This window comes from Helobdella robusta (genome assembly GCF_000326865.2).
Source record: "Helobdella robusta unplaced genomic scaffold HELROscaffold_4, whole genome shotgun sequence".
Taxonomy (NCBI): domain Eukaryota; kingdom Metazoa; phylum Annelida; class Clitellata; order Rhynchobdellida; family Glossiphoniidae; genus Helobdella; species Helobdella robusta.
The window spans coordinates 2,140,952-2,155,649 of record NW_008704902.1 but is presented as its reverse complement, the minus strand read 5'-3'; the positions used below and the strand labels follow the sequence as shown (position 1 = coordinate 2,155,649).

Here is a 14,698-nt window from a genome sequence, read left to right as displayed (position 1 = left end):
AGACAGAAAGAAAGCCAATAAAGAATTGAAAGGAAAATGCAAAAGCTGAAATCAAATTTATAAAAATGAAATCGCTACAGTTCTTCTACCATCATAAACCGAAGTTTGCGTTGTAAAACATCAGATTATATGCTATGTGCTCGTAAGGATTCAATTTTTTTTAATACGCTTAGCTAACATACACTTGGGGGTTGGTGCAATCAAATTCTACGTGCGTTAACATTGAAATAAATTGAAAAGGCAAAGTGCGATCAAAAGTTTAATTTCTTTCAAAATATGTTGTCATTTTAGTTTAGACTCAGTGGTTCCAAGTCTGAATGAATGTCAACAAGGGAACGTGATGCGAATGGAAATGGTGAAATATTTTAGATGAAAAGCATTAACTTTTTCCAAAAAATTATAATTTTAAAATTGTAACAAACTAACAATTGTTGAGACCTTATAGTGTAAGAACAAAGCAAAGATTTATTACTTTCCTTCTATTAGCCAACAAACGACTTACTCATTCCAAGTATAGTAATAATGAACAATATCGTAATGGAATATGATAAAATAAAGTCAAACTATAAAATGAAATTTCAAGGTACATGAAATTTGTTGTTTATTGCAGAAAACGTTGCCCGTGCAAAATAATATAAACCTCAGTAACCTACCCACTTGATAACACGTTATCTCGGTGCATACTAACACTATATTAACGTAGGGTGTGTTGTGTAAATGTAAACGATTGTTTTGCCTTTATAAATTCTTTATTTATATAACTGCCGATTAATTTTCAAATTAGTTGTGAATAAGTTTTAACAATAATCAAGAATATTTGCTATTTAAAAATAATGAAAAATTTCTTTTAAATGATAAAATAAATTTCACTAGAATATAAACATGTACTTAAGATAACACACACACACCATTTAAATTACTTGCAAGTGATTGCTCTTTTGAAATAATTCCTTTGAGATATTTTTTAACACTCAAGTGTAATTATTATTAATTCTATCTGAAATGTTAAAGTGTAATCATTTTTCTGTATATTAAATTATTAATGTTGATTAAATTACATATTTTTTTGTTGAAAATCAAATTTTTTATTACGTAAACTCTCTAAGAAAGATAAACGAATGCTTTTATTTATTCCAGTCGAAACGGTGATAGAGTAAGAAAACAAACAATTGAATGAGGCAAGAAGAAATACGTACGTTCAACACGATTCATACACTCTTATCTTTCTATGAAATTCTTATATACCAAACACATGTACAACAAAATCTACCTAAGAAATATTCATAATAAACCCGTATGCAAGGATCGTTTCGGATCGTAAAGAGATGTTTCGTTTATTATTATTATTATTATATTTATTATTATTATTAATATATTTATTATTATTATTCGTATGTACTTGATTCCTGCTTCACTATGTTTTTTGCCTGTTTTTATTTTATTACTTTAGCCACTAATGAATGTGCATGAGCCTTGAGGTTACTTTTAAAACTTTATTGAATAACAACAACATTTAATACAAAATGCCTTGTTTCATAGTATTTTTTTTTAAATTCAACTAATTTGTCAGTGATTTATAATGTTGTTAGAACATGTAACGGATTAATATTATTCAATTGAATAATATTGCAAAATAATATTTTTCTATTAGTAACAAGAACTTAAAGTTATCTTGATATATTGATACTTTATAGATAGAGAGATACATATATTTTACTAGGCGTATGTTTTGTTGAAAGCTTTGTATGAAATATCAAGCTCCTGCGACTCTTATTGATTTCACGCTCATGTTATCACAATGTTTGTTCGGTGCAAAATGTTTGCAAGGTCAAACATAAGTGATTATGTTCAGTCAGTGTGCTCAACGTATCATAATAGTTGATTCATTGATACCAACTGCTTAGATGGATTTATATTGATAATCATTCAACGTCAACTTAATAAAAATTATCAATTTTATTTTAAACAATTAATGGCTTCAAAATGTTTTACAATTCACTCTTCAGAAATCTTTTTTTATTGTCAATTTAAATACATTTCTCAGACGGGCGAACGTTTGGGGAGGCTCATTAAAATAAAAAACTCATTAGATTGAAAAAAGTTCATCAAATTAAAAACACATGTAGATATCGGCAACAATTTCCATTTAAAAAATGTGTCTGTTTTGTTAATAAATCATTGGCAGGGAGACTGAGTTAATTAGCGGGTAATTAATGCGGCGTGTTTGATGCTGCACATCGAAGGCATCCATCCAGTGCTGATAAGTGGAGAAAAATGCAAATCTTGTTGGCTCGAACATCAATTGTACCAATCACAATTTCATCCGACATAATTTCTAGTTATCAAAACAATAAAAAGTTTCCATAAATAATTGTACTGATCAGTGTTTCAGCGTAAAGCATTTTCGATTTTATTTTTAATTTTTAAAAAGGTTTATAGACTTATTACTTTTTTTTATTTTGCCAAAGAGTTATTCTTACTTGAAAAGTTTAATGCTAAAATTCCTATGTGCATGTATTGAAAAGATGAGTGAGTCTTTTTTGAAGACACTCGGTGAGGATAGAATTTTATAAAGCTGTAAAAATTGTCAAAACGATATGATATTGTAAAGAAATTGTAATGCTTGTTAGTTCATCGTATGCCACTTACCACGCCAATCATTTTAGACAGCCTGCGTGGGTATCGTACGTAAGTTAAGTTTGGCCCATTTGTACGTTTTATTCACAAGCATTTAATAGGATACCAGACTTTCAGAATTATTCGCAGAGAATATTTTAATTTTGTTCCTTTCAGAGCTTACGCAGTATATTTTCAATATTGGAGTTTACATGTTTCTGTGAACAAACATATTTTTGCTTGAATATAAATAAGTCTAAAAAAAGATCATTGCTGAATGAAAATAACAGGAGTGGCATTGCCAAGTTGTCTAGTTCATATTTCAACAAATTTTTCAAATCGATAAATTTGACAAAAATGCTGAACAATTGCATTTATTTTCAATTTATATCTGAGGATGATGTGATAATTACATTAGTTCAGAAATGTTTACATGCATATAATGTATGTATACACACATATACATATATAAGATGTATGTCAAAAAAGTTTGTTCACATCTTGCTTTAAAGCCACACAAAGTTTGGCATCTTTAATGTTTGATAGGTTAGGTAGAGATGGATGGATGTTGGTGCAATAGCGGAGTCATGCAAAGTTATGCGTAATTAATTAACAGCTCATAAAATACACAACTCTTCAATTCGCATCAAAATAGCAGCTAGCAAATGAAGGCTTTCAATAAAACGGTTATAAACATCTATTAGGATGTTCAACTTGGGCAACAATAAATCACACTAGTGTATTTTAGATTAAAAAATATGCTGCAACTTATTTATGACAAGCTTTCTTTTGCAATGTTTCTGCCGTTAATAAAAAGTTTTAATTTCTATGTCTTCTGCATTTAGCTTTTTGAAATGCATTTGAATGTAAATTAATTTTTTATTTCAAAAGAATAATTTAAAAAAATGAATATAAAACATTTGTTCTAACTAAACAACAACAACAAACAGCAACAACAACAAAACAAAACAGATGAGACAAAAGGCTCTAAACATGAACAAGTAGTTGTGCAAAGTTACTTTAAATCACCTTACTGACACAAAATTTTGCTCAACAACAATTCAAAACTCAACAACAACAACAAACAACTCCAACAACAACAACAACAACAACAACAACAACAACAACAAACAACAACAACAAAACAGATGAGACAAAAGTCTCTAAACATTAAACAAGCAGTTGTGCAAAGTTACTTCAAATCACCTTACTGACACAAAATTTCGCTCCATGCAATTGATATTTTGAACTCTACTAAATAACTTAATAGATACAAATTATAATGAATAAAATGTTGCATATAAATGATGAACATGTTTATCTTTCAGACAGCATTTAACTTTTTTTTTAAAGTACCTTATATATAATAAATGATCATACATAAATTATTATACATAAAAGTCAAATCAATCAAGCAATCAATAAATAAATTGTTTAAATACCTTATCAGTTCAGAAGTAATGATTTTTGAGCCATCAAGCCATAAAAGGCAGGCAACAGGGTTATCTTAAGAGTTGGTTTAGTTGCTGCTGTGGACTGCTTTCAAATGAACTTATCAGCGTTGTACTGCTCTTTTGTTTTGTTATAACATTAAAATGAAGATTTTGCTGTGAGAGAATTATTTTTTCAAGTTTATGTAACAAGACATAAAAAATGTCTGAAAGAAAAGAAACGTTACTATTGTAAATATCAAAATAGAATGAGGATCGTATAATAATTATAACACGATTTAGCAGAAGTGATATTAAAGTAGGTCTGCCCGAAACTGCGTAACCATCAGAACGATAACAATTTCTGTGTTATAGAAATTATTTCTACCGCTACCATTTTTGTAGCGCTATTTAAATACAATTTTAATACAAATGGCACTTATTGCACAAACATTAAAGTAAAAATATGTACTGAAATTCATCAACTCGTCACCATCAACTAAAACATGCATCAGTCAGCTGAATTTTTTTTAATGGAGAACTTGTTTAGGCTGTTGTGAATGTCTGTTTCCGATTGGAGCAATAAATTTAAGTAATCTGTTTATCAATCAGTCTGTTGTGTATTTGAAGTTTTAAAGGCCTGCTACGATATGCACTGCACAGCCTATATCAGCCTAGCGATATTTCACTTTCATTCAAATTAGTGTTAACGGGCATGCAGTCGAGTTCTCACTGAAGATTTTATTTACGTTGGAAATGTGTCTGAACGATTTGCATAGGTATTTGTTGATAATCTGTACGTTGATGCAAGTTGTTGTGATTGGCACCATTCAAATTGATGCTGCTTTCTTTCCATGTCAAATCAACAAGCTGGAGAGCAGCAAGAAGCATGATTTGAACGTCATTTTGTTATTTGAGGGGGATGTTGATTTCTACCAACCGAACCATCATTACAACGGTCAGTAGATTTTTTGAACTTTTGAATATTTTATAAAATATTTAATAAATATGATGTTTTCTTCCATTTGTTTTGCCAGCATCGATCACCTTGAGCGAACATATTGACAGTTTGAAAGTTATTGCGTCATATGGCAATCATCACATTACGGACCGAGACAATGATGCGGACGCAGACAAGCATTCCAGCGAAAATGAAAACAACATCAACTTATGCACGTCCGTACTGAATGTTGAAGAACCTGGAAAGGAAAAAATCAAATTATTTTTCAGCTGGAAAGCTCCAGATGATATTTCTGACTGCGTTCAATTCAGGTACAACTATTTTATTACTTTCCATCAAAGAACATAGTAATTTAACTGGGTGGTGTTATTCAGGATTACTGCAAAAATAGACTCTATAATGATAATGAAAAATTATCGAGCAGCGACGTTGTGCCGGTACGAAGGTGATGTACACAGTTTCTGAAACTAAATTTTTTAGTATTTGCTTAATTTTTAATAAAATTTATTCAAAATAATTTTGAATCATTTTTCTATTAAAGTTATAAATTTTGCTTTCTTGAATTATTAATGATGTAATCCAACGTACAGTCACGAAGAGCCTAGCAAGTTTAAACGAAGCTGGAGTAATATTTAGAGATGATTTTGATTCTACAACATTCTTCTCCAGAAGACTTTGGTATGCAGTGAATTGTAAATATTATTCAATAAAACTGGCAGAAACAAAATGCTTCCTTTCAACAGGCGGTCGACCAAGGGTTTCCAGCTTTCAAACGATTGCGACTCAACTAATTACAAATCAATGACATGTCAAAATAATGATGAAGTCGAAATGGTTGTTTACTTTTGTCATTTAAAAAAAAATTTATCAACTTATGAAAAACAGTTAGAAATATTTTTCTTATTAATATTTAAATATCTTTTTCATAGGTTACCGTGCCTATGGATTTAAGCTCCGTTCATTCAATTGAGTTTAAAATATGTTGGTTCTTTTTTAAAACTAAAATCGTCTTAGTTAATTTATTCTGAAACAATGAAATGAATTCATAAGATGATAAAATAATTATTTGGAATGCAGATCATTCGACTTGTTTGAACCGAAACATGAACGATTCATATGTTTCCCTTCAAGCTGGTTCTAAAAACTGTTCAAAATTCATTGAGATAGCTTCTATAAGGTTTACCTATATTATACTTAACACCTCAAACTTTTTAAATAAATTGGAAATAATTATTGAAACGCAGGATCGAATTAGAAACCACATTTAATATAAATCTGCCAGAAGAGTTGAGGGAGCCAAAGAACTGTGTTAGGTGGGTCTCTATTCCCAACGAAACGAATTACACAGGATCTTGCTGGGGATTGGATGATGTGCTAATCAAATCATCTACTAGTTTTAAAAATTTTCTTTTCGATAACTTCAACGATATTGATGCTTCTAATTGGTTATTTTTCAATCAAATAAAGTTAAAGGTGAGATCAATGTTTTCATAATTTCACGTCTTGCAATCACGTAAACTTTCACCAAAACATTGATATATTCCAAAGATGTTGACGGAAAGATCATTTTTGCATTTTGAAAACAACGCGAGTTACATTATAAGCAATGACTTAACCTTAAACAAGTCTCCTATTGGTAATGACGACAACTTACTTTCGACTGGTACAGAATTGGTAATGCAGGTGACTGTTGAAGTTCTCTTAGATGCAAATTTCATATACGACCACACTGAAAGGTTTACTTTATAAACCGTTTATTGTTACAAATTTTTCAATTTATGTTAAGATTATTCTAATATTTTCATTAATAACATTAGTGATTCTTACGAGTTTCATTGGATTTAAATTATTTATCGACATCAGCGTGATGTCTATCGAGTATTCTGGAGATTATGGCGCTCATTGGAACCTACTGCATGAGATCTGCTTCAACTCGCCTGCATGTTACCTCACATCGCATTCTTTTTCCGTGCATCTTTACGACAGGAACGAGATTCAAAAGTTAATTTAATTAAGTATCGTTATTAAACTGATTACAACAATTACAGTATATTTCTATTGATTGATTGATTTGCATTGGGATGTTTCACCTTCAAAATGATTTGCGATTTTTAACAATAGCTCGACAATTCGTGTACTGTTTGTTGTAAACATTGCTTCAAAACAATCAATACCTCATTGTCATATTTTTGTAATTTTTAATTTATCCATCATAATCGTAACATTTGTATAAAATGTTTCAGTCAGCAAAGACACACGATCCTTCTAAGTGAGGCCCTCAACAACACATCGCCAGTACGATTTCGATGGTCGGTCACCAATCGAAGAAGTGGAAGTACAGTCCTCTGGAACGTGCTCAAGGGTGAACTTTCTGTTCATTCACACTTTTCATTTATCAATTTTTTTATTTGCAGTATTTTATAAAATTCCACTAATTTACTTCAACGTTTTAACATCAGTCTACGTTGGTCACTGTCGTGAAGAGTGTTGGTCAAGAAGTGGAGACTGTCTGCCAAACTTAACCTGCAGGTAGATGATTGCTCTTAAAACTATAATAATAATAATAATAATAATTATTATTATTATTATAACTGTTATTATTGTTAGAAATAGAATTTTATGGCTAGGGTTTTGGGGTTCATTGAAGTTCATCATAATTTGATTAGATGTTTTAATCATTCCTTTTTCATAAGTTATGACCATGGGTATATATAGTTAAGACTTACTACCATCAGCTGTTTATAATTATACATCATTATTCTCAATAACTACATTCAAAAGCATTTATTTATTCAACTGCAAATAATTCATCGCAGAAATGTAATAATAAATATTCTCAGAAGTTGTGAAGGTGGTGGCGTTGAGAAACATTGCACGTCATCACCTCAACCACCACTTCATGAAGACTTTGCTGACGCTCCATTCAAGTTGGATGACGAGGAAGAGATTGGTCATTTGTTTTCTTATCACACTGGGGCTTCTTCCTCGTACTCGTGCGGAGTTTTGTCATCAGGAAGGTCAATGGTCTTCAATGAGGCAGGATTGAGGATGGGCGTCATGAGAATGTTTAACACCACAGGAGTTAAGTTTGTATTTGTACAGTGTCGTTTTCAAATAAAGTGTCTCTATTTTTAACGATAATACCGTTTCAAGCAATTTTTTCAATATTTTACAAAAAAAAGGTTCTTACGATTCTCTTTAAAAGTTTGTGACTTCTATGAAGATGAATTTGATGATGCTGTCAACAATAAAAGTTATATTCATGTCGTTGCCGCATTCGTTCTTGTTGAAATTTCATGTGACAGTGGAGTGAAATGGAAAACGTTGAAAAACATTTCACTGTCTACTGGAGAATTCATAAAAGAAAAGTATGTGAAAATAATTTGTTTAATTAATTTTAAATTAAACTAATTTCAATTTGAAAATTAATCGTAAATTCTTTTTCAATTGTATTTAAATCAATGGTTTTGAATTTTTTAAGAATTGTTTATTTTTAAAAATTTTCATTTGACCCAACAACAGAACGTTCACGATAAACATCGAACCCCGGAGAAACAATCCACCAAATGACGCCACCTTCGAAGCCATTCTTACAAATGAGAAAAACAAATTAGAGAGCGACAGCAGCGTCTACAGCAGAAACATATGCAACACCAGAATTTGGCAGCCGGCAGATGCACAGCTGAATAATCAGGTGTGGGCCCTGGATGATGTTGTTTATGCCACCTTTATGCATGATGCTCTACTGGAAAGATTCCATTCTCCTGATCCTGAATTAGCAGGGAAAGGAAAAATGATTTTTGACAAAGCCAGCGTTGGAAATTATTGCCAGAGAAATAATGTGTATAGGTTGTGGTTGAAATACTTACATTTCTTTGTTTTAGTATTTTTAATTAAATTTTCATAGAAAAATCGTTTAATAAAAATATTACCACATTATTTATAAATTTTTTGATAGTAAACTTTACGAAAAATACAAAAATATTTACTAACTTCCTATATCCTTTTTTTCTTCTTTATTTTAGAACTTTCGTCCATTTTTCTTTAACTACTTCTGAATTAAATTTCAAGGCCCATCTGCTTTTGAATTAGCTTTTTAAAAATAATTTTATTGATTGGATGATTAAATTTATTAACTTAAAAATGGAAATTTAGGTTCCAATATCTTTCCTCCTTAGAAACCAATGCATTGCACGTCAACTCAGGCCATATAATTCAATTTAAACTGGCCTATGGCTGTTCAAGAATAACTCATTTGATAAGTACACCATCTGCGTTATCTGTGTTTGTGGTTAAATTTTCTGTTGATAATGGAAAAACTTGGAACATCCTTGAAAAAGGATGTGTGGCGATGGGAGATTGTGACAATAATTATAAACAAGGATCCATTTTTCATCCAGTTGAGTTCTATTATGGCTGGAAGAATTTGGTCATTGTGATCCCTAAACATGCATTGTTAGTTTTCTTCACAACTGACTTGTTAAACACTGTTTGTGCTAATCCAATAAATATTCAACACTCGTTGTTAGTGCTTCTATGCCAGTAATCTTAAGAGATTTTTAAATAGCACCAATAAAAAAATTTAACTTAGATAATTAATTATGTTATTATCTATGTTATTATTCTCTTAAAAAAATTTAACTTAACTTGACTTTTTTGACTATCTCGTCATCAGAAACTAACTAAAATATACCATACCAGTTCATTATGTGTATATTTTTCAGGTCACCATACACAAGGTTTAAGTTTGAAACAAAAAGTCTCCACCAGTTCTATCAAAGCAAGATGGATTTCCACATAAATGACCATAAACTTGACCACCACCTTATTAGCAACGGCAAATTGTGGGCCTTAGACGATTTGTACATTGGACCGAGCTGCCCTGATCATTGTAACGGACACGGTGAATGTCTTTTTGGAGAGTGCAAGTAACAACTGCCTTGTAATTTAAGTTCTAATTTTTAAGCTATCAAATTTTATAATGTCGTCAATGTTTTGTAAATTGAAAAATTATGCAAAAGATTGCAATGTCCATTAAAATTACATTTAAAACCGCCCAAATACCGAAACATTAAATGTTTATATTTAAGTCGTTGAAGATAAATTTTTAAAATTCGAATCTCAGTTTTAGATTTCAAATGATAACAATTAAAAAACTTTTAAAACAAAAGTTGCGATGCAGGTTTCCAGGGAGAGAGCTGCAGATATATAACTCCCCCGCCAATGAAGATGAATTTAAATTTTTCAACTGTAACGAATTTTGACTCTCATTGGCAAGAGCTGCTTGGAGGAAAAATCGTGACGGCTGGAGAAGGATGTGGTGTTGTTTTGGCTGGAGAGTCTTTGTACTTCTATGGAGTTGGTTGATTTTTGTTTTTTAAACGTTTTAAAAATCGTAATTTCATAACGTACATTTTGTAATAAATTAACGCACTGCTAGTTATATTAATACTTATTATTCCGTCAGAGTTTGCTAAGAAGAGCGACGACTAGAGATTTGTGTGGTCCAAGTGTGGACTTCATTCAGTTCTACTTAAAAATCGGTGGATCAAACAATTCAAATTGTTTATCGCAAAAATTTAAACCACGACTAAATACTGAAAATAATGCTAAATGTTACGAACGTGATCTGCAGAAGAGAGGTGACAACAAAAATTTGTTGCTTTCCTACACAAGAAATGGCGGAGCTACATGGGATTTGTTGAAAGAGTTCTGGGTAGACCATTTTAGAGCAGCTAGGTAAAATTGAATTTAAGTTTCACATTTGAAATTTTGTGAAGATATGAGTTTTATAGAAAGATGCAAAATTATCTAAATTATGTTTAAAAAATAATAATATGCTCACCAAACTTTAGGAAAAAAACGAAGTTTTATCATCTAAAAATTGTAGAACACTGCTTAACTTTTCAACTTGATTCATGCTCAAGTGTTATTGAACGTTTCACACAGCAGCTTAATTTAGAATAAAAAATATTTTCGAGTCATTAAGTTTTAAAATTTGAATTTTTATACACGATATAACGGCAATGTCGATAACTGCGAAATGCGAAATTTTATATTTTTGTAGAGTTAAAAAAATTCTTCACTCAAAGATTTGTCCACATCGCACTTCCACCTGAAGCCCAAACTGGTCCTGTGCAGTTCAGATTTTGGCAACCCGTGAAATATTACGACTACATCATGGATGATGATGATGATGACGACTATGAGACAAGAATTAACGAGAAAGAAAACTCATATGATGATGTCTATTATGATGAGTACGACGAAAATGAGACAGGTGGATGGAATTACGGCGATGTTTCCGATGAAAACCACGATTTGATGTATGAAATTGATGAACAGTGGGCGATTGATGATTTAATTATCGACTCTTATGAAACATCCAAAACTAAGAGAAGCACGAAAGTAACAGCTAATGCTAACGGGGTAGATTATTTATTTTGTTGTTTTTTTATACGTACATTTGAAAAACTACATGGTTTGTAAACTTGATCTATAACATTTAACAAATTTATCTTTATGAATAATAAATTATAATATATGTATATATATATATACATATAATATTTATATACATTTAAAAGCTATCACTGAAAGAGTTCAGTTCAATAGACGGCGATGGTTGGATGACGTTGACTGACTCGATGATCGGTTACTATTGCTCCTCCGCGCATCCTGTCATCATGTTCAACTTGGACTTCTCCGAAAAAATTGCCATGACCACCGAACTGATTGTCCAGCCCGGAGATGTTCTGCAATTCAAGGTGGTTAATGTTAAAATTGATACACGCTAATAATGCGTAATAATGAAAGTATTTTGCATGAGGTTTTTATTTGGACAATTACTTGCACGGTCATTGAAAATCATGTCTGTCCTTCAATAATTCACTTTATAAACATTTCATTAACCGTTATGATGGAGCCAGATAAACGTTGGCTGCAGTCAGTCATTCAATCCAAACCATCCTGTCTACCTGGAATATTCCATCAATCGTGGAATGACTTGGCATCTGGTCAAACCTCCATGCTACCAAGCGCCAGGTTATGATGATGCGGCTTGTACAAAGTCTGAACTGATGGATGCGAGCGTGTACTACGAAGGTGGCCGAGTAGGTTGGGTCACCGAGGTTGTCCCACTCGATCATTTAATGTCCACTTCAATAAGGTTCCTAGTTTTTTAATGTGTTCCTAATTTTATTTTGTTAATTTTTATGTTTTGTTACCCGTCGCAGGACCTTCAACTTCAGATGGCTTCAAAGTAACAACAGCAGAATCATTAAATTAGACAAAAATTCCTATTCAGCCGACAGAATTAAAAGCAATGACACCAACAATTACAATAATAACAACAATAATAACAATTACCCTTTCACGTTTGCGCTATCTGACGTGTATGTTGGGCCCGCTTGCTACAAACACTGTTTTGGCCAAGGATTGTGCTCGGTCGATGGATGTCTTTGTTTCAAAGATTTCAAAGGTTGGAACAATGGCATACAATTATTAACAACTTTATAAATCAACAATAATAATATGAATAGTTAGCATTGAAACGCCGTTTATTACAAGTCTTATATTATCGTTTCCAACCTCTTGGAAAAAGCAATAAATCAGAATAGATTAAAATGGCTCAAAATACGAGATATGTCAACAAACAAAATGTTTTTATATAAATGGAAAAATGAACGTTAATAATTTGATTCAGCTGATATTCACATCAATCAATATTTAATTTTATTTGACGGATTTGCTTATCAGTTGGAAAAGCGTGTCGGTCATATGCTTAGCCGGTTAATTTGTAAAATAGTAAAAGTAAATGCCAAATTGAAATAGGTTGATTCATGATACGTCTGACTCTGAGTTATTCTTGAAATGCTTTTTAAAACTAATTAATTCTTATTTTTTTATTATTCTAGGAAAGTTTTGTGAGCATTTTCGTTTGACGGACGTACGGTGGATCGACAAGTTTGACGCTACAACCTCACCCACCAACAACAAAACTTTCACATATGCGAGACATAAAATCAACTCCAAAGTAGACAACCAAGGGACCAGCAAGAGCAAGCTTTCGAAATATTGGTCTGAAGTGCTTGGTGCATCAGTTGGGTTGGCAGCCTGTTACGCAGCTACTGGAGATTCGGGATTGAGGAGTGAAGCATTAAATTTTAACAACTATGGCACAAGAATGGCCAGAACTTTCCCATTAGATGTTACTCATAAAAAGTAATTTAAAAAATTTTGTCTGATAAGTTAAGTGTTGTTTTATAATTAACAGTAAATAGTAAAAACCAGTCTTTTATTCTTTGTTACGAGATTCAAATTAAAGACGTGAGCATTTTAAATAAAATCTAATTCATTACTCATTTTGCCAATTTTCTTGAGTTCAGGTCAATACAGTTTCTGATACAAATAGGCCTAACGTTAAATGTTAAAGATTGCAAGCCGCCCCGCAGTTACGATGATCGCGTCATATTTGACTACTCGACGAACAACGGAATTACGTGGACAACAATGAAACAACTTGATCCACACGCTCTTGCAAACAGACCACAAACTCTTTCTTTCAACTTAGCTAGAAATTCAAAATCAAATCGAACAGTTTTCCGATGGTGGCAACTCCTTGGAGATCCACGTCTCAAATGAGAATTATTTTTTCATTTAAAAATTTACGTTTATAATACTTGTGCTTAATTTATTTTAAAAACTAATTTTTAGATATTTTCAAAAACTTGATAATTTTAGATAAATATTTTTAGCCGGAAATCTGGAGAGGGCAGGCTGGAGCATTGATGACGTTGTCCTTATTGATGATGTCGTCATCACTGACTTGATGGAGGAAGATGGTGGCAATGAGGAAAGCTACCAAGGAGATGAGGCCACACACAAACGTGCCTTTGCAGACGATGCTAATTTCAATACTTATTTGAATGGGAACAATTTCAATAGTAGTCGTAAAACTCAGCTGCATCATAAACAACATTTTGGTTTCCTAAATGACTTTAAAGGCGGTATAAATTATGAAATCTGGTCTAATCTGATTGGTGGATTTATTGGAATTTATTGCAAATCTGGGCACGATGTTCTTGTTTTTAGTAAAAACAGTAAGTTGAAATGAATGCTTAAGCACTCATTGAAGTTGTTTACTAAATATGAAATGTTTTAGTTGTAAATACGCTAAAAAATTCTCAAAAAGGCGAAAGAAGGTACATTGAAACGTGGGACTTCCCTGTATCCAAGATGACGTTTATTCAATTTGAATTAGTCATGTTATGCGGAGATTTCCACTCGACAATTTTTAACATCTCTCTCGATTTTTCAGTGGACCAAGGCAGGACATGGTACCCTGTGGTACCCTCATGTTATGCCACCGATGTCTACCATTGCACCGCTCAGCAGGTTGGTACTGTGCACTGAACTGAGAAAATGGATTGCGCCCGTTGGTTTATTTTACGTTTGTTCAAAATCAATCAAAAATACAAATTAACCATTTGAAATTTTAAAATCTGTAACTGATTTTATTGAAACAACAACAATCATAGTTAGATGGAACTTTCAACTCAGCCATGTACAAAAACTGGAAGAGAGTTACGATCCCCGTGCCAACACAAGCCGTGTTAGACTATTGAATACATTATTCATAATCAAAAAAGTGAAGTGATTTTAAAACTAATAGTAAATTTGCGTGTAACAA

At 31.9% G+C, this 14,698-nt stretch overlaps 1 protein-coding gene across 1 annotated transcript; it reads left to right on the top strand.

Annotated features, from left to right (window-relative positions):
- Window positions 1-4,802: 4,802 nt before the first annotated feature.
- On the top strand, window positions 4,803-14,633 carry HELRODRAFT_162255 (hypothetical protein; the record flags this gene model as incomplete). The annotated part of the gene is made up of 24 exons (XM_009024514.1): window positions 4,803-5,004; window positions 5,084-5,318; window positions 5,751-5,891; window positions 6,252-6,480; window positions 6,556-6,743; window positions 6,871-7,008; window positions 7,251-7,369; window positions 7,422-7,536; window positions 7,848-8,093; window positions 8,190-8,375; window positions 8,530-8,856; window positions 9,163-9,462; window positions 9,732-9,935; window positions 10,179-10,365; window positions 10,475-10,746; window positions 11,100-11,436; window positions 11,595-11,774; window positions 11,937-12,175; window positions 12,243-12,487; window positions 12,924-13,230; window positions 13,395-13,639; window positions 13,764-14,108; window positions 14,201-14,403; window positions 14,547-14,633. 24 exons carry the CDS (start codon window positions 4,803-4,805, stop codon window positions 14,631-14,633), a joined length of 5,277 nt encoding a protein of 1,758 aa, XP_009022762.1.
- Window positions 14,634-14,698: the final 65 nt, after the last annotated feature.